General features: G+C 36.3%; 1 protein-coding gene across 8 annotated transcripts in view; it reads right to left on the bottom strand.

Moving 5' to 3' along the window:
- EZH2 (enhancer of zeste 2 polycomb repressive complex 2 subunit) overlaps positions 1-20,420 on the bottom strand; it is a 50,999-nt gene that overhangs the window by 17,759 nt on the left and 12,820 nt on the right. For 3 of the 8 annotated variants that reach the window (XM_057384577.1, XM_057384575.1, XM_057384570.1), the window contains 7 exons: positions 11,206-11,329; positions 10,591-10,719; positions 7,505-7,621; positions 5,996-6,134; positions 3,704-3,847; positions 3,079-3,181; positions 2,337-2,500 (listed from right to left, as the gene is read on the bottom strand). In XM_057384577.1, the coding sequence (XP_057240560.1) occupies positions 2,337-2,500; positions 3,079-3,181; positions 3,704-3,847; positions 5,996-6,134; positions 7,505-7,621; positions 10,591-10,719; positions 11,206-11,322 (913 nt within the window). In that variant the 5' untranslated portion in view covers positions 11,323-11,329. Of the gene's footprint in view, positions 1-2,336; positions 2,501-3,078; positions 3,182-3,703; positions 3,848-5,995; positions 6,135-7,504; positions 7,622-10,590; positions 10,720-11,205; positions 11,330-17,201; positions 17,221-20,420 lie in introns of those variants that run through there. The other 5 variants (XM_057384578.1, XM_057384571.1, XM_057384573.1 and 2 more) reach the window with 5 other exon arrangements.

Here is a 20,420-nt window from a genome sequence, read left to right as displayed (position 1 = left end):
GTTTTCAGGGAATGGCAACTGAAGCATCAGTTTGCTACATTCAGAGTCCAGTGTTGAGCYCACATAGCAAACATCAAATGATCTCTTTGCAGTGATCAAATATCAAATACATTATTATCAGTGACAATGCATGTGCYGCATGAGCTGTCACAAAGAGCATTGCCATAACTGGTAATTTCACCCTCCATCTGACACAAAGGTACATCTTGAATGCCTCCACAGTGAAAGTGCYATTGTCCCCTCTTTCTCCTATGGCCCTGAAATCCTGAAGGGATGATTTAAAGTTTGGGCACTTTTAAGCATGAGGCACAGTGCACATAAAGCCTTGGACATACACCACATTGGAAAGAACACTGATTTGCTTAAGGGATGTATCAAAAATCACCAGCAGCAAGAGCATAAACACGTTGTCTTCCACCTCAAGGTTATGAACACAGAGAAAGGAGGCTTAAAGGATCCTGCTGGTGGGAGAACTGAGGTCCTTCAGCCATGCAGTGACATGGCTGTGGACATTCCCACTGCCTGAACATGACAAAGTACAAAACTGTGAATCTATTCTTCACAGCACTTCAAAAAAACATCTCTCAGAACTGGTGCCTCAAAACTGTGGTCTGGTAACCAGGCTCCCCAGAGTTGCAGGCACCAACATGGGGTCAGCAAAACCTTTCGGTTCTACTTCTATCACTCTGCAAAAATGGCCATGAAAGGCAAATCTACATAAACTAATGAAATAGAGTAATGAAACACATGCGTGTTTTAGAGGAGCCCCCAAATTCACTGAAAAACACCTAAAAGTTTATAAAATCATTGGGAAAAATGCCTAAAGTCACAGCAGCAGAAATACCAAAAGTCTTCAAGAGGTGCCACTATGATAAGTCTGTTCTCATTATGTCCAGACAATGCTTTTTTGYTGACTTAATAATCAAAATCCTTTTAAAATGGCACCCAATCTCTCTGCCAGACTATTGAGCACATCAAGAACTCCTAAAATCCCTGTCAGACAAATGGATTGCAAGAATCAGCACACAACTTTACTTTCCTGCCCTATAAATCAAGGCTGCACACAGCATTTCCCAGAATTGCTTCTCCAAGCAAACACTGTAAGACCTACAGCTCCACAAAACACTCTTTGTTGAAGCTGGCCAGACAGGGCAGCACCTATACCTCCAGAAACTTACTGTTCTTAAATGYTATGCAGAAGTAACAGCTTCCTTTTATTTTTTATTTTGTATTTTCAAGCAAGGCCTGCCAACAGAATATAAGGAGAAAGTGAAACTAACAGACCTGACTCCAAAATGCACAACTACTAAAGGAACYAGGAACATGAAAAGCTTCCTCCCTCCCCACCATCTGAGAACAGCTCCAATTCCTCCTCAAACTGAAAGGCAACCAAGGGATATGAAAAAGCAGCAGCACTGTGCAAAGCCTTCAGTGTGGAGTACAAATACAGGCAGATTGCATGTGTGCTGGATGAGGAGCTGTTGACAAAAGCACAAGGATCTCCGAATGAACATGCATGCGCACCCRCAGTGGAACATGCAAATGAACAGTTAAGTCAAAAGAGAAAAYTAATTTGATATAGAGGGAATCATAGTATACTGGTACAAGTTGAAACCACCTCATTTAGTTTTCCTTTTACATTTAACTCTGTCCAGAGTAAGAATTATCTCAAGTAGCACTTCAYAATCTCTTCACACTTTGCACGTGAAAGCCAGCATCACTGCTGAGCTCTTGTTAACTTGTTGGCCCAAAAGAATGGGGCAGCATGAAAGCAATTCAGTGGCGAGGACATCACAACTTCTAAAAATCAACTGTCTGAAACAATTCTTCAAATAACCAAGTACAAGTAAAGCAGCTAGAAAGTAACATGGCAGAATAAAAGAGAAAACTGTTCATGAATGTTCATTCTCCCTGCTGGAAAATGAAGCAAGTCTGATGAATAACCAGAATTTTTTATGGTAAAATAAATTCCATTCCCCATGCACGAACTGAGAAAGTGCAACACAGAAACAATAATAGAAAATAATGTCATTTTCTTGYAGTCTGTATAAAAAGAGAAGTGATGTTAGAGATTGGCACATGTCAGGATTTCAATATGAAATCCTAAACGCAAAAAGGATAACAAATTACCCACACAGGTGAATTCAGTTTTTTGAGATATAGTTTCAAGTGCAAAGTAAGGTCAACATGTATAAGCTGTTTTCATAAACTTTAGAGATATTCCTCCTTTTATTTTTTCTTCTTTCCTTCGTTCTGCATTGCATCTTAGGTACTTTTAGGTTTCTTGATTTGCAAAAAAAGTACAATACATGCAAGCACACTTCTACTGTACTTACGATGTAAGAAGCAATCGTATTTAAAACAGCGTCTACAGAAGAGTGTGTGAAATGAGTGCAGGCTTTGCTCCCTCTGAACAGATTTAGCATTTGGTCCATCTATGTTCGGTGTGCATTCAGGAGGAAGAGCTCCAGGAAGCTGCTGCTCAGTGAGTTCTTTGTATCTTTAGAAGAATATATAGAAGTTATTTATTAAGTATAATTTTTGTTTTAAAAGTATTTTTTATTCCAGTATCACTCTGCATTTTCAATGACAAATTAAAAAAAAAAAAAAAAAAAAAATTTACAAAGATCAATCTGTTACTGACATGACAAGTTATTAATTCCATACTCATTAATACAAATTGGCTAGGAAAGAATGCATTTGTTTTTCAGACCATCATCATCTTATACATATTACTCACTAACTCCAAAAAGGAGATACACTATTTTTGAGGTGGTAAAATCAAAGCTACTGTTTAAAAAAAAAAAAAAAAGAGTCATCTTATTAGAGACACACAAGCACCTACTTTTCAGAAGTTTAAAAAAAGGCTAATAAAYATTTCTGTATTGTTTTACTTGGGAGAAACAGCCAAATCCCTTCAAGAGTCACTTGCAGTAGTTAYACAACTGCCACAGAACTAGTTGCAAGGGAGACCATTCCTAATCAACAAATATTTAATAAAGGATTTATTTCATAGAGGAATCTTTGTTTCATAAAGCAACARCATAGAGCAATATGTCTAAAGAAAYATGCTCTTACTTCTCTTTCAATTCTTCTGCTGTACCCTTGTCTGGAAACATTGAGGAAATGGCTTCAAATATCTTGTCAGAAGGAAATCGCCGAGGTGGGTGGGTTTCTTTCTCTGTTAAGGAAGCAAAAAAATTGAAAAACAAGAAAAAGTATCTCTGTTCCTTTGCTACCTAAAAAAGGTGTTCAGAGAAAGGGAGAGTTTGCCAAAATTCTAATGTAAAAAATAAATAAAGTTTTTACTTCTAAGTCACTTAACACTTTAAACTGCTAAGTGACCTTTCCTGCTGAGAGAATTCTACTAGTAAAATTTGGAGAAACTATTATTTCACCAGTAGATGGAGATGGAAATTCAGAACTCTGCCTGCTTTAGAATAATGATACATCATTTTCTGAGGAGTACCAAATCATTTACAGATATCTCACTGATTTTTAGTGCATTTGACTGCCTCAGTATGCCAATGCCTTTCATAGTGTTCTCAATACAAATCTTGAATTAAATGACAAAAGAAATTAAGAAAATTATGCTACTTTAGACCTRAAAACTATCATGTAGAAAGACGAGCTTGAACAAATTTATTGAGTGGGTTAATATAAAGTTTTGGTTTTAATTTTTAAAGTCTGTAGACAGACGTACCCATCCTGTTACCTTCCCGATCTTTTTGCTTGTCATCTCTATCATCAGGATTATCATCTCCATCATCATCATCTTCATCATCACTATATTGACCAAGGGCATTGACCAGCTCAACAAATATTTCATCATTAATAAATCCGCATTCTGAAATTCAACAAAATCRGGAGTGAACAAAAAAGCACAAGGTGTGTATAAAATATTATTAATCCTCCCTCCACTTTAATTAAATTAGGGCAAATGCTATTTATGAAAAGCAATTTTGTAGTTTTCCCCTCTTAAATTGCAGTGTATGAACCAAAACAAGTTAAAAATGCTCATTATTCATTTCTTAGACTGGCAACTGGGAAGGGAAGAAGAAAAATTTCAACAACTTTTTTCCCCGACTCCCTGTGCTAGATACCAGTATGCATATCTAAATCTCTCTTCCTTGTAAAATAAAACATACTACCAGCTAGATTATTTAAGAGATTTTATGCCAGAATCCCAGCTCCAATGTGGTTGGGTTAAGACAGTCTGGAAATGCATGCTAACAGCCTATAAAGAAATCCTTAGACAACTAAGGAATCTCCCGAGAGATTTATGGTTGGTAGCTCCTTTGCATCCACTTCCCACAAYAGACCCCACTGGCTGGGTGATAGAAAAGTTAGAGACAAAAAATTCAAGAGAAAACTAAAAGATACAATGCTGTGTATAGCTATTTATTAGATTATATTCTGCTGTGACATTCAGATGGTAGAACAGATTAAATAAGGCATTTCTGCACAAAGGAAAAATCATAGTGCTGACAGAGACTATATTAAAAAAAAAAAAACAACCCCATGAACTGTGTGGGAACTGTAAAGCTTATCACTGTCCTTTTGAACCTGGATTGGCTTTGAATGTCAAAATAACTCAATGGAAAATAATAGTTTTATTACTATGTAGACAATGCAAACACTGCTTGGATGTTTTAAACATCTTAAATACACACATAGGTTACTACTAATTATGTCCCAAAAGTGCAATTACAGAGTTGGAATTCTAAACTAACTTTTAGACRGGAATGCCTTTGGATTACAGATTCTCACAGTATTTACATTTAATTACTGTCACACAATCCTAGTCATTGGGAGACTAAAAAATGTCTTTCTACTTTTAATGTATTTTATATATGATGAAGAACGCACAATAACTGTAATTGTCATCACAAACTTGGGTCTCAGGATGCTCAAACAGGAATAATTTTAAAGCTAAACTTCTTTAATAATAAAGTAAATCAGTAACAGGAGACATGTACTAGTAATGTAATCTTTTTAAAATAACTAGCTTTCTGACAGAGATATCACCAACCAGTAAATCTGTGAAAATATATAAAGGCCAAACACCATGAAACATTCCATGTTCCTTATGAAATACAAAGGAACCAGCTATCCTGAGGACATTAAYAAGTCTAGTGTAGGACTGAGTAGCATCTATGATTGAATCACAGGCTTAACCTTCATGAATGGTACATGATGAACTCAAAAAATGTGGTTCTCTTTCTCAGTCACTTTGGCATTAACRTGAATATAATTAATTTTAAGAAACTATTCTCTGTTTGAGTGAAGGGGTGGAGTCTGTGAGTAATATTTCGGTGAAGGGGAAATCACAGTAGTCAAGAGAAACCTTTACAACTGTAAAGTTGAGGCTTGTATGAGCCTGTTCTGAGGGGGCAGAGAGCAAGTGAAAGGTTGCTTTCACTGAGACTTCAGCAAAGCAAGAGACAGATTACACTGCATGTAGTCCAGCTCCCACACAGGAGAACCAGTAAACTACACCCAAGAATAAAAACATATAATGCACCAACAGAAGGATACAACTTTGCTCTGTAAGATGACTTATAGAGAGGGGTATTTTAAATAGCTAGCAAGTACTTTAAAGAAAGGAAGGAAAAAAAACCCCACAAACCAACAAGAGGTCTTGAATCACATTTGAAATGTCATTTTCAAAGTTTTGCMTAATTCTCCTGCCACTTTCTGCTAGGCAGGACACGTACAGACATTACAATATCATATTCCAAAGCTCTGAGCACAAAACTGAATACCAAGACTCACTGTATGGTATATGGAAAAAGTTAATGTGCTTAATTTCTCCATACTACTGCTTTAAAACTTTGCAGCCTTATGAAAATGCATAACAATACATTCAAATAAGTCTGTTATACCCAATGTTCCCACAATGTAGAGATTCTAGAGGTACTACTGTAACAATCAAGCATCAGGCCTTAAGCAACATTACAACAATTATTTATATAGGAAGAAGTGATTAGTATACCTGAGTGTTTGGGCTCACCTCTGTCTCCATGCACTTTCCCATCATARTTCTTGATCAATTCTTCAATAAAGGTACCATCCTGGTCAAGCACTTCATCTCCCATATACGGAATGTTATGCAAAACAGTTTCATCCTCTACCTAGGAACAACAGTTATAATCAAACTATTTTAAGTTGTGTTGTTAAAYGACCATTTCTGAATTGTTTTCATGATCTACAAGAGTCTACCTATCAGTAAACTTCTTGGCTTCACTGCTTTAGCACATTTTCCATTAACTAAAAAAATAAAATAAAACCCTCAATGACATGCAACAATTGTTAGCATTCTTGGTGGCTGGCTCAAAATACTAATGGTAACTCCTAATCTTAAAGCTTAGCAGAGTGTTTCCACCAAGCTTCTACTATGGAAACTCATTAAGTTACCTGGTTTTGAGCAGATTGCATTTGGTAAATTCATTCACCTCCCTTGGTTCTCTCCTACAGTAATGTAGGAAACCACAATGGGAACCACCCTTTCATTGTTTTGCCAGAGATAAGAAAATATTTTACAAAAAGACTCTAAATTAAAGTTGTCTGAACAGCAAACATAGAAACAAGCCTGACAATTTAATCTGAATTCCACTGTCTCTTTTTTTAGGACTGCATATAGACTAAATGCATTAATACACTCATGTTTTATCAGTAGAATTTACAGACCTTGATACCCAGCTGCATCATCCAATACTATAAAAGAACYTTCTATTGTTAAGAAAATAAATGTAAACTTTCCTGCTAATCATGATTCCGCAGCAGTCCAAAATATCCACACACTGATGAATTGAAAGCAAGGAGAAAAATGTGTWGAAGAGCTCTGTATGTATACTGATAAAAATGGTTGTTTAAACCACTTTGTAACAATTATTATCAAAATAACCAATCAGCAAAAGTGGTCATATACAAAATGATGTGACAAGGATTTGCAACAAGCTAAGCTTTTCAAAAAGTCAAATACCCACATCAGAAATCTATCATTATGGCTTCWGCATACAGTGAAGCTAATCTGATAAAAAGGTATACTCAGATATGAGAATGACCATTATGTGGGGAGACTATTTCCGGATGAAGTTCCCTTTATTCCACAAGAATTACTATTCTGCTACAGATATGTTGGCTGAATGCCTTACACAAAAGCATTCATATCCYTCAGAAAACATTTCTCACTACACTAATTAGATACTTTAAAATAAAACTACATTTGTTAAAGGCCACACAAGACAATAGGTCACCTGAATTAAATATACTTTACAGCAAGATTTTAGAGATACTTAGGTACATTAAAGACAGATTCAGTTTGTAAAGTTACCTTTTTCTTTATTTTATTTGGGGGAGTTTGTTTCTGATTATTACTGCCCTATTACCAGTATTTAAGGTAGGGAGAGTAACTGGCAGTAGAGTTTTGCTGGCATAGTTGTAAAATCAACACCTCCCTTTTCTCCATACCTTTCTCCTCCCAACACTTGTTTAAACTTACCATAAAATTCTGTTGAAGGGGAGACCAAGAATACATTATAGGCACAGAAGCAACAGCATTGAGTGTCTTCAGTGGGATGACTTGTTTTGGAAAATCAATGTCACTGGTAACAGAGCACTGAAATAAGAAGTTGAAGTTACACTTACATAGCAACGTCAAAAAAAAACCCGAACAAAAATAAATCACAGAACACTCTACAGTGTACAAAACTCAAAGAGTTCCTCAAAATTAGCCATATCAACCTTTGAAAACTGCATCAGTTTTTTAAGGCATAACAGGAAAAAATAGTTTTAGCAATAAAAGAACCTCAAGCATAATTTCTATGTCAATAGCTTTGCTAATAGATCATGATGGGTTTTTTTCCACTAAATAATAAGTGGCTGTGATACTATTTTACTCAGACTTTTCAACCTACGATACAAATTAAGTTTGGTATCTCAAAACAATTTAGTACCTGTTGCTGCTGCTACACTGATGTTAGTGTATTTACTCAGGCCATCTGAGAGGCAACTGAACTCCCCAGCTTCACATCAATACACTGCAGAAATCATGTATTATTTATGTTATAAAAATAAATAAAATTTTACTTTAATGCCAGCAAGATACCTTACATAAATAAAACCTCCATATGTCTTTTTAACTCCTGCCTTGTTTCCCCATTATTGTCTGTTWATGCTGTTCTCAAGCCTTTTATTATGCTCACTGCTTTCAAAGGAAAAATGAAAATTAACTATTAATATGCAACTCTGGACATGTGAATGAGTTTTTCAGCTAGAGGACTTCTATTTTTGAGATTCAGAGAGTTATGTAGCCTCAAAAAATAATCCATAGAAATACAGACAACAGTTAGGTTATTATTGCATCTAATAATCAGCCATTAACAGACACAAATCAACCTTTCTCAAATATTTGGACAGCAGTATGAAGAACTCTGGGGGAAAAATCACAAGCAAAAGCAGACAGAAACATACAAAGCTAGGGGAAGAACAACAAAGAAGATTTGGAGGTAGGTAAAACAAAGTTTAGAACAGCTATCATAGCTACCTGAAAGGAAAAAAGGAAGTGGAGACAAAAGATCTTTCTCCTTTCCAGAAGGGAAAGATGAACAGAGCTTCACATTTCTAAAGAAATACACAAAGTAATGTAACAAACAATATACAGAGACAGTACCCAGGCAGAATGACACAAGCCAGATTTATTTCTTTTCTTTTTAATCTGCAGCAAATGAAATTAGATTTCTGCTGTGTATATTAATATTCTAGGCACTRTTGTATGCTACTGCTTCATTCCCATTTCAGGTTAATGTTTAATTTTCTAGCTAGCAGCCATCTAGCATATTTTTCATGTATTTTTAAAGAAAAATACAAAAAGTAAAAGAACTAATTACTTTTATCTTTGGAACTAGAAGTCTGAAACTGACAAATGGGCTATGTCAAAACAACTCAATGTTTGGTACCAAGCCTCAGTTATGCTGCTGTGCTGTTCTGGTGTGGAACTCAGGTTAGTGTCTGGTAGGCCAGCATAGGACACGTTGTGGTCTCTGGTTGGTGCTGACAGGACTCACCACTGGAGAAAACCTGTGTCACCAGCAGTGTCCTGCAGCCTTCACCAAATATAGGAAGGCTCTCAYACAATCCTTCTATTTCTAGCCAGTGTCCTATGCAACCCTGAAGAAATTCAGCATATTGAGAAAAGATATAATCTTTAAAAGTCCCAACCATTTTTTCGTCTCACTTCTCTCACCATAAATTATGGCAACCTTATATCAAGCATTAGAGCTCTGATTCACAGGACAGAGACTGGATTGAATGTAGTAATTAGTGTGCTCTATCAATACAAGCAGGAAATTAACATACCACATATGTTATAATAGTGAATACCACACTTGAAAAGACAGAAAAAAAAGAAATAGTGGGGAATTATCTTCTACTTACAAAAAACAAAAAGTGAAAATTGGATGTGTACCTGTGTCAATTATTATCACTTCTGATCCCACACAACAACTGTAGAGCTGTACATGAGTAATTGCATAGTCAAGAATGTTCAGAAGAACATTCATCCAAAAGTCCTCACCTCCTTGCAATTGAACGTGYATGCACAYACACGCACTGCTATGACACACTCCYTASYTCTCCACTAAAATTTTAGGAAATTAAACTCTGTAAATTTCCTTGAAAATAAAAGACTTTGGTTTGCTTTTTTCAACCTATTCATAGTAAAGTCTTTCATTCTCATCCTACTGAAAAGATTTAGCTTTTCAGAGATTATTACAGATAAAATACCTTCAAACTTGTCWAGTTTGAAGAAGTACCTAAAGAGCAACTGAGAAAGAAGGTAAATTAAGCCGGGATGAATATAGAAACTGGAGTGGGCCTAAATCACTGCCTGAAGCTACCATGACACAGGACACAATCCTGAGTTAACATGCTCTAGGATGACCCWGCTTGAGCAGGAAAGTTGCACTAGATGACATCCAGTGGTCCCTTCCAACCTTACCAAYTCTGTGGAAACCWCTTTAGGTGCTCAAATTATGCCATAACTATGGCTGTGTATTTCACAAATTCAGCATCCATGCTGCTTGTGCAACACAAGGATTCGCCAATCTAACTCCCGTTAGGACCTCTGATGTTAAATTACTTTAATTAATATAAAGAAGACTTTGTCAAGTGGGTATGTTCACAGCTTTCATGTGCTTTAAGTCAGGAAGAACSAAAGTATCCACTCATTTGTACAACWGMGGGGAAACTCCAATAGGAGCAAGAGTAAACTCCGAGTACCACAGAGACAGAACAGTTTGATTAAAGGATGCTGAGGTATGATCCAAGCATAATCAGAAATAAAGAACTTTCACTTTTGTGTGTCATTCAAATCTAGGTAGCCTGCTACATATTTATTGCTTTACAGAAGTCATAYGATCAAAGTACATAATAAATAAATTCTTTGAAACACTCACACAAAACACATTGATCTGCCAAGTCAAATCATGCTGAAAAAAAAAATATGAAGAACAGCCAACTTTTCAGTAATAAAACAAAAACGTGCTAACAACCTTGTAAGTGGAATTACCACAACACATGTTAACCAACCTCCCTGGTCCCGCGCAATGAGCTCACAGAAGTCATGATGTGAACAGGCTGTATCCTACGTTGTTTCCACTCTTGATTTAAGATTTCAGTTCGTTCCAGTATCTTCTGACGATTAGAATTAAACATACTCTAAAAATTAACCACAACGTTATAAATAAATGRAAGACTTAAAATTCATCTTAAGGCACTATAACATTTAACCAGACATGTCACAGCAAAAAAAAGTGCTTAAAACTCACACATATGAATGTTGTTTAAATGTCAGTGAGGTTCAACGTAGTTCATTACCCCTTTCTTCAGTTCATACAATGTTCTCACATTTAGAGACTCACACATTTAGCATGGAACTAAATTCTACATGAAATTTGGAAGTGTATGCAGCTAATGAAGTTGCCATATTAGCTCTCCACCGTCTCTTCTGATACTTAACATTCTCAACCCAATAACATATAAATGCATCATACCTGTTTATAAGATCATAAAGTTAAAACAACTTTTCAGTATGTTTACAAAGGATTAAACGAAATTGTTATAGCAAGTATTAACTGCAGGACACAAACCTTTGAAGAAGATACTTGTACAGTTTTTAAGCTATAGAACCAAAAGATAAAGTACCTTTACTTCATCAGCACGTCGGAACCTCTTGAGCTGCCTCAGTCTCATATATTCTGATTTTACACGTTTTCTCCAACAAATTGGTCCCTTCTCAGATTTTTTTCCGGTTTGACCCATGATTATCCTACAAGAGACAATGCCATGTTAGTATTATCAAATCTGTCACCACTGCTTAAAGCAGAAGTTAAAGTTACCTAGGACTGCAATACTCCTTTAGTATCTTTCATAGAAATTTCTTTAATTCCTTTCAATCTACACTTGCAATACCATCCCAATCCAACAGAAAAAACAAGGAAAACATATTTAAGTGATAGGCACCAGGAAAGAGTAATGCTAATTGCAAATCAGTGGACCCTTCACATTTGCACTTCTCATACCTGTAAACAAAATGTATCTGATGGATTTAAAGGGGTGAAGAGGAACAAATCAAGATTCCCACTGCAAAGATAYACACAGAAATCCTTGCAAATAGCTTTGTAAATTAACTTCTGGAGAACAAGGGTCATGGCAAACAAACCTTTTCCTCCTTGCAGGAGGGGTCCTCTTCACTAAGACACCAACTCCTCCAATAGATTCCTGGAGCTGACCAAGAGGTACCCCAAGGAGCATCCAGTTCTACCACCCAGCCACTCAAGCACGAAAAAATTGCAGAAATTCAGACAATGAGTTTTGAAACAGCCAGAATAGGAGTCTCAGCTCTTTCTCAACTATTCTATAAGACCACAAGCTGCCCACTGATTCCACTTTTACTGATCACCCTCCCAGTGCCAAGTGGTTCATTTTTATGYTACAGGACTGCTGGCAATGAAGTTGTATTTTTATGTTATAATCCAAACGTCTTGCTAGAATATGCCAATCTGCTCTGCATTTTTCAAAACCAAGGACCGTATGCTACAACTATGCTGGCAACGACTATTTTGACAGCATCCTGAAACTAAACCACTACATCAAAGACTGGGTTCTTCTCAAGAGCTGCACTGTAAAACCTACAATATTTCACTGAATAACTCAAAATATCATTCACAATAGCCWTCGAGGACTGAAAGGCAGAAACATCCAGTTCCCCAATGTTAGTATATTCTCAAACAAGTGTAATCAACTTGAGCAGAAGCAACTCCAGCCCTTCTAATTATCAAGGCAAGTCAACATGAACAGAGGTGTCAAATGTAATGCCCAGTGCTACCTTCCCTGCCCCACACTACAGCTCCCCTGACAGTCCYAGGTACAGCTGTATCCAAGTTACTGGAAGATTACTGCTCTATTTTCAGCAGTTCTGTACAGGTCAGATTTGAGTTCTATCAGACTTTATGATGCTGATAACAGGGAGAAATCAATAYAGATTCTCAAGAATGTTTATTCTCAAGACTATGCATTCACTTACAGTGAACAAAAAGGGAGTAAGTCTATAAGACTTGAAACCCATTTTCATGCAAGACTTACTAAGATTTAATAATCATATTTTGTAAGAAAAAATGTTGGGGTTTTAGATTTAGAATAAAAAATAATCTACAAACAAATGGCAGAATTGCCAACTCAAATAATGGGAAATATCCTTTGAGGAAAAATGATACACGAATAAGTATCACATAATGCACATGACTAGACAGAGGGGGAGGACAGAGAACCAAAATGGGGAGGTAAATCTAGAATRAAGCGTCAAACACAGTTACTCTGCTTCTATGCACAAGATAGCACGACTATTCCACCTGTATCTGATTCACCACAACATCAGTGGTTACAAAAGATAAAAAAAAAAAAATTATAAATTAAAAAAATAGTCCTGTGCCATTCATGTTAGAACACATGCAAGAAAATCAGTGATTCAAAGTGGACTATGATATTAGTCAAAGAGCAACATAAAAGCATTATGAAGTATAGAAAATACACTGTATTATGTRCTAAACCAAGCAAAGTAGAAATATTGAGAAACAACCCATTAACTGGAAGTAAATTAGACAAAGAATAAGTACCATTAAATAACAGACAATCTCAATTTGTAAGCAATRCAGAGCCTCAAAATTGCTCCAGTTATGATTCAGCCGAAAGACATGGAAAAAGTATCAATGAACWCAAAAGACAAATGGAAGCTCAGCTGACAATACTGAAGTAACATAGTGCATAAAACTGAAATATAGATTACATTTACTTAYTTTAATACTCCATCAACCACAGCCCTTCTTATTCTAGTTTCCTGGATAATAACAAATTACCCCATTTAAAAAAAAAAAGCTTTCTTAACTGAAATTAAATTGCCAGATAAGTCCTGCTCATCAAAAGCAGATCAATACAGAAATCACACATAATTGGATTAAAAACAACAAAACAGACAAACCCAACAGAATTCCTATCTTTCTTTCATACAACTTAAATAYAGCTCCAAGAAGACCCCATAAACAAAGATTTAAGAGCTAAGAGAAATACATCCCCATTATAAAAAAAAATCCAACCTATTCAAATTTTCCAGTAATGAACGTCACTGTTACCTGTTTTATTAAAATGGTAACGAAATACAGAGATCATAAGATCATAAAATTTGTACTTCCTTTTAAAACAGCACAACTTACACACACTAAGGTCATTTATCTAAAACATACATGACTTACAAGAACACTTGCACTAGTTTCAAGCTACTATCTGGGGTACAGCATTGACAACCTAATGGTCAAGGCACCAAATAACACAACAGAAAATGAAAACAAAATACACTGTTGCTTATGTCAAGTTACAGCAAGAAGTTCTCCTAGATAAACCCATAACATTGATGTGCAACTGTCAGTGGGATATGCATCATACATTAAGGCCAATAWGTATGAACAAATTAGAAACTACCTCTTAAATGGCAAGTCCATATTAAAAGAAAAAGCACTGAYTGGAAAGGAAACATATGCATAGATAGAAAAAATTGTACCTAAGGAAAGAAAAAGAGTCCTGGATTCATATTTGTAAAAAATTTTCAGCGATTGTCAAAATTAATATATTAATGGTCTCTTAGCAGCTATTTTTCAAGCCAAGTGAACAGTATTTTTATGTTTTTGGGCAGTCTAACATAACCAAAACAGAATTACAGCATTGCTAACATACGTACTGTGGTAGGAGACAATTGGTTTTGTGTCCCAAATTTCAAAAGAAAGTACAGAATAAAAATAAACCAAGGCAGAGGRTAGGGCAGGAAGACCATATTCATGWGAGTTTATTCTCATAGTGTAATTGATCCATCATCTTCACATTAGGACTACAGACAAATGCCACAAATGATTTCTCATGTCCATTCAAACGTTGTCCCCAAAACAAGAAATTGAAGAATTTAAGAATTCCTCCAGTCCTGAGGAACTGGGATAAGAATTTTCACATGCAAGGACAGCTGGCATTGGAGAGCGAAAAATGAGACAGAACTGTAAAAGTAGGGTGCTGGATACTACCTACCTACATCCCTGCAAGCAAAAGTAATTTGGAGAATTAAAAGACTTCAGGGAAACATCTACATTAGCTCAATCTCTGGGACAAGTTCAGGATTGTAGATGCTGTCTCAAGCCTACTAATGATCTACTTGCCTACTATCCTTGTGTAAGGCAAATTTCTCCCAAATCGCTTTCTTGTGCATGTAAACACCAGAAATRGTGAAAGCACTCTGAACTGTAACAGGCCATACAGTTCCCACTTTGGTACACAAGACAAAAAACCTGGACATCTTCCTTAAACTACACTATATGCGAGTCACAGCTAGGACTGCAGAGCAAAGAARCTAGTCAATTTGTCAGAACTAGCCAACTTTTCATATAAAATTTCAGAATATTCTTTACAGCAGCCAAAGTGGCACAAGCTAAATCCCATCTGTCCAAGAATAGTTAAGTCTGTCTTAAGACAGCACAGTTTGAAACAGTTTCCATTCAATAAATAAAACATGATACTGGATTGTCTTACTGCAATGGTCTGATTCTAGAGCCCCCAGGCCTTGTCCCTCTTCTCCRTCCCCATTTCCCCTTCTGAATCCTGCTAGCTGTTTGTATTGTTTTAAAATCTTATTCTTTCCCATTTATTAAATCCTTCTGATTAAAATGGTCGAGAGAAACCATCTAACTGCCAAAGAGCCAAGTCCTGAGAAGTCTTATGCAAAAAAAAAAAAAAAAAAAAAAAAAAAAAAAAAAAAAAAAAAACCCCAAGGAAAAAAACTCATGAAGCAGCCAACACAGTTATTAAGCAGCAGAATATTGCAGCTCCAGCACAGATACAAAGAAAGCAAGCCAAACTCCAAAGCAGTGATACTGTTTCTAGAGAAATCTCTCCCYGCAAAGTGCTCAGTGATTTCCATGCAAAACCTGAGCTGACCTCAACAGACCTTACCTGGCATCACAAAAGGAGGGAAAACTTGCCATAACTCCCCACACCCTCTTGGCAGAAGAGAGGACACTGTGGATTGTCTCATTCCACACTGGGYAATCACCCCAACACCACAGCAGAAAAGGACATAATTATACTAATGACAGGACCAATGTTATTCCAGACACCCACCAAATACAAGAAATATGACRAAGCTAACCCCTCTTAAGGGGAATGAGAAGGGGGTTTTAGGAAGGAGACATACTAAACCATCTAAACACTAATTTAAAAGAAAAACCTATAAGAAAATAGAAACAAAGACATAGCTATTCTTTTCAGTTTCTACTGTGTAGCTGGAAATGAAAAACAAAAAATGGCCGTGTCGTAAAGCATATACATTTGTTTCATAAAGAAACCCTGCTGAGCATTTCATAATTCTGAACAAGATCCACATTCTTTACAGTAAGTTTTTAAGAAAATTCATGCCCGTAAGCTTAAATCAGGCAACATTTACTTTCAGCAGACAAACTGTGTACAATAAATACATCAAGGATTCAAACGAGACAAAGAAGAGTAGAACAATTTCAGCTCAAATTGCTCCTGTTTTGCCTACAGAACATAGAAATAGCCTTATTTAAAGACAACGACCTATTTTTCTTTGATCATTTTGGCAATATCCATCAGTGACAGACAAGCACACAGATAATTCTCTAAATTAGGCAGCCTATTCAAACAGTCATACGGCTGTCAAAAACTATATTTAAGCTCCTCTGGCTACTGTGCCAAATTTCAGGAAAAAAAGATAATGAAAATTTTCAACCGAAAAGGATGGGAGAACAGATGAGGGGGCCTGCCCTTYTGTAAGAACACTATTAGTTTGGAATTGTGCTTTATATTACACAATATTTTAAACTGTAGAAATATTACATTACCTTCCCATTACTTTGGATTCCTGTTTGGAGATATTTATGAATTAAAACATACTTTGTACAGTATAGTATAATTTCTAAGTTCTTTTTCTGTGACTTAATCTACTCATAAGGTTATTCACACTTTAAATATATGCTGCTACAATACTGCATTTCAGAGCACTCTWAACTAGTGGTGCAAGGGGTGGGGGGACAGTGAGGTTGGAAGAGAATATAAAACTCAGTGGAGAAACTGCATTTGAAATCCAATGCAAATAGAATCATGAAATAAGCAATCATGGTTTTTTGATGCCTAGAGTCATGGGAGAGTAATGAAGGAATAAAATAATTCAGATGGGGCATGGGCAGGTAGGGGAGAAGTCCTGCTTCTATCTCCCACAAAGCCAAATGCTTTCACACGTGYTTCTCAGAAGCTGGAGCTCTAAAGGAATGTATTTAACTGCAGGACCCTGCTCAATGGACAACAGCACAGCGCTGCTTCATCTCTCTTCCACCTCACCCTCAGCRCACCCACAGACCTGCCTACAGTGATGCACTGCCACTGACTGGAAAGCTCGAAGCCTGCACCTGAGCTGGCTTCAGCAGCTGTTGTTTCAAATACTACACACTTACTAATTTAGATTCAATACCACATCACAAAAGTACTCACCAAAGTAACTTCCTAAGCAGCCACGGCATTGTACCATCATCGAACCCTTCCCAACTATTTATTTTCATCCCAATACGGCTCATTAACTGGATGCAACTCACCAAAGATAAATAAAAGCTCACTTCTGCAATTGTTTTCTGAAACACAGACGAGTTTTATGATCCCATCCACAGCTGTAGCTTCCTCCAAACAACTATAAAACAGGAAGAATTTTACAGAAAAKCAGACCAACACTAGAGAAAACTAGTGCAGGCAATGAAGCCACAAACAGGCACTAGTTTCATACATCAGTTTGCTCTGGAGTGGCAGGCATGCTCTTTAGCTGTAAGCTGTTATCAGATCCAGACAGCATACAAGTCTTTCAGTCTGAGCTTATGCAATCTTACTAATGGACAAATTATTATATAATAAACTCTATCTGAAGTCAACATAGAACTCCTTCAAGCATCTACAGAACTTAAAGAGAAAAAAAAACAAACCAAAGAAAACCAACCACACCCCATCACACCCTTCTACATTTTTTCATAAACGAAAAAAAATTTTTACTCGGGCAGTAGAATTTAGGGCAACTTTCACATTCAAACCAAAAAGCAGAATTTTAGCAACAGAAGGGATTAACAAGATTTTTCCACAAGCCTGAAAATATTTCAATACTTGTTGGAAAACAGAAAAAAACAAACATCCCCAAAAAGAATGCATTTCAAGTATCAAAACCAAATGCATTAAGCTTAGACCTAAAGTTGTTAACTTTATCAAACTACTTCATTAATAACTGATTAAATCTTTCKGTTAAAGGATTTTACACAGCACAATACAACAAAATGATTGTTAAACTGCAGCTATTTTTCAAATATGTTAAACTGAACTTCACTGCTTAGAAACTCTTAGAAATTTCCTTTTAGCATTCTACTTCATGCACCCTAAATGCAAAACAAGTTAATATTGTCTATGAACCTATCCTAAACTTTTCCAGAGTATGCAGTTTCCAGCAGGCTCTTACTACAATTATCAAGCACCTGAAAAAAAACCTAAAACAAGAAAACACATACATATTGCCAGACATCAAAAAGCTAACTTGAAATAATTCTAAATTAATGCTCTAATCTACCAGATCTGTCTTCTACATTTATACCAAACTTTTGTTAACAGCACAGAGAGATTAATAGGAAAAAAATGTGTTCAAAAACCAGTATCCTTCTTTTGGAAGAGGGTGATTTTGGAGCTGCTAAGTCTTTCCACATTAAGTTATGCAAGCTGTACGTGTGGGGGGGAAAAATGACACAGAACCTCAAAGGGCTTTTTACCTGTGCTATTACAGCAAGCCACAAAAAAGATATTACTAAAAATTTTATAGTTACCACTCTGCTTCCTGGATTTTCTAAAGCAAAGCAAAACATGGTTTTCTTTCAAACTTATCTATGTAAAATACCACATTCTCATTTCCATGGGAAAAAAAATATTCCCAAGGCCACTGTCAACATGGGTATTTCAGATCCCAAACTAGACCAGCTAACAAAAATCTCTATCTCTGAAAYACAACATAGAAATGTTAATATAGTTTATTAATAAGATTTCACCACAAAAACAACTACAGAACATTTAATCTTTTAGAGAAATAATCAGAGAAATAGATGGGAGCAAACTGAAGTGGTTTTTTACTATTTTATATCACAGAAATGTGGTATTTCAAGTTTGTAGTACAGTTCAACCTATTTTTAAACAAGAAATACCTAAAAATACTTATATATGCTTTAAAATTCACATCATGTTGTTATTACATGTGCTGAAGTACTGTATCATTAAAGGCAATCTARATTTTGAGAAAGAACTTACATCAAATGCTACCATCAGTTCAGCTGCTTTCCCCAAATGGTATTTGCTGTCCATTTGACCTGGAAAAGACATCATCTGCCCACTGTATCAGTGGTCACTTATTTCCACTTCTACACAGCCTTCTCTGMTGTGACTGCTTAAGTGCTTATGATTCTGTAATCAAACTAGGTCAGGAGGAAAAAAAAAAATCTGTCTGAACAGCCCAGAAAATGAACATACTTAAATACATTTTTCCAATACAAGCAGCTCTACATGCCAGTTTGTTCGACAGCCACAGATTTGTTTGCTCAAGCCATGAATTCCTGAATCCACACAAGGGACAGAGGGGCGACATTGGGGCAGAAACATGCAGCAAAGAGCTAAAACTGGAGGGGGCAACAGTTCAGGCTTCAACAGAAGTGTTTGTCAAACCATGCCGTCCCTTTGACACTCGGTTTTACCGGTACAGAAAATAATTCTTAAAAACCAGAAATAGGAAACATTTAGTAAGCCATCCATGCCACTCTCTGGGCAGATAAAAGCCAGCAGCTTGTATTTGCCTGCAAAGGCTTAACCAATTCTCTTTGTTGGCACCTAAAAGAAAAGGATCAGTTCATTAACTGATCTGGGCAGGTAACGCCAAGCAATTCATCTGTTCTTCCTCACTCTGACAGGCATCAGTGGTTGCGGATGATGTGGGTTAACAAAACTTTCATTATCAACTCTGACAAGATTTTATGTTCTGCAAGAATGTTCTTGATCACTCAAGAGATGGAAATTTAGAAAAGGTATTATCAAAGACAAAACTATTAACTTTAACTAATTTGATGTAACTTTAACTAATTTGATGCCGGCTTCAGAGTACCAATGCCAACTCCAAACCGAGGAGCAATGACTGTGTGTGAAAATTCAGAATATTTCCTATTTTTCCTCCTCAAGGTAGCAGAAAATCCCTGGCTTGCAAGTAGAACTAAAAACCTGTTCTGCAGTGTGGGTAACAACCACACCCGAGACATTTTAGGGTCGGCCCTAACACTGATACAGACTGATGATAGCTAGAGGTTTTACAGGTAATATGGCAGCTCCAAAATCAGAAGGTCTGCTGCTATAATTAGGCATGTTTTTATTATGAACAAATCTCATCACAGGTAAGCACCTACTATTGTGACAGCTATTTATTTGCCATTACTATTTGCAACACTAAAATACATTTCAATTAGTAGAATCCCTTTCAAAATACCCTGTCATTACAATACTGGGGGTTGTTTATGTACCAGCAACCTGAAGATTTTGCCCMCACTGTAATTGCTGTTAAACCCAAGACCAGGGCACTTTCTCCTTCCTGATGTAATCAATGGTCACTAGCACATTACCAGTTACCTAACAGAATTTCACTCTGAAGAACAACATTTCAACCAAAACTAAACAGCACATTCACTTACATGTTTGCTTTTGGAAGCTGATGACAAATACATCCTAGTGTACTTCTCAACTAGAACCAGGAAAGG

Source organism: Malurus melanocephalus, unplaced genomic scaffold (assembly GCF_030028575.1).
Source record: "Malurus melanocephalus ecotype Western Australia unplaced genomic scaffold, MMel_1.1 scaffold_721, whole genome shotgun sequence".
Classification (NCBI taxonomy): Eukaryota; Metazoa; Chordata; class Aves; order Passeriformes; family Maluridae; genus Malurus; species Malurus melanocephalus.
Note: the sequence above shows the minus strand (reverse complement) of the source record. Positions and strands in the feature narration are given on the sequence as shown.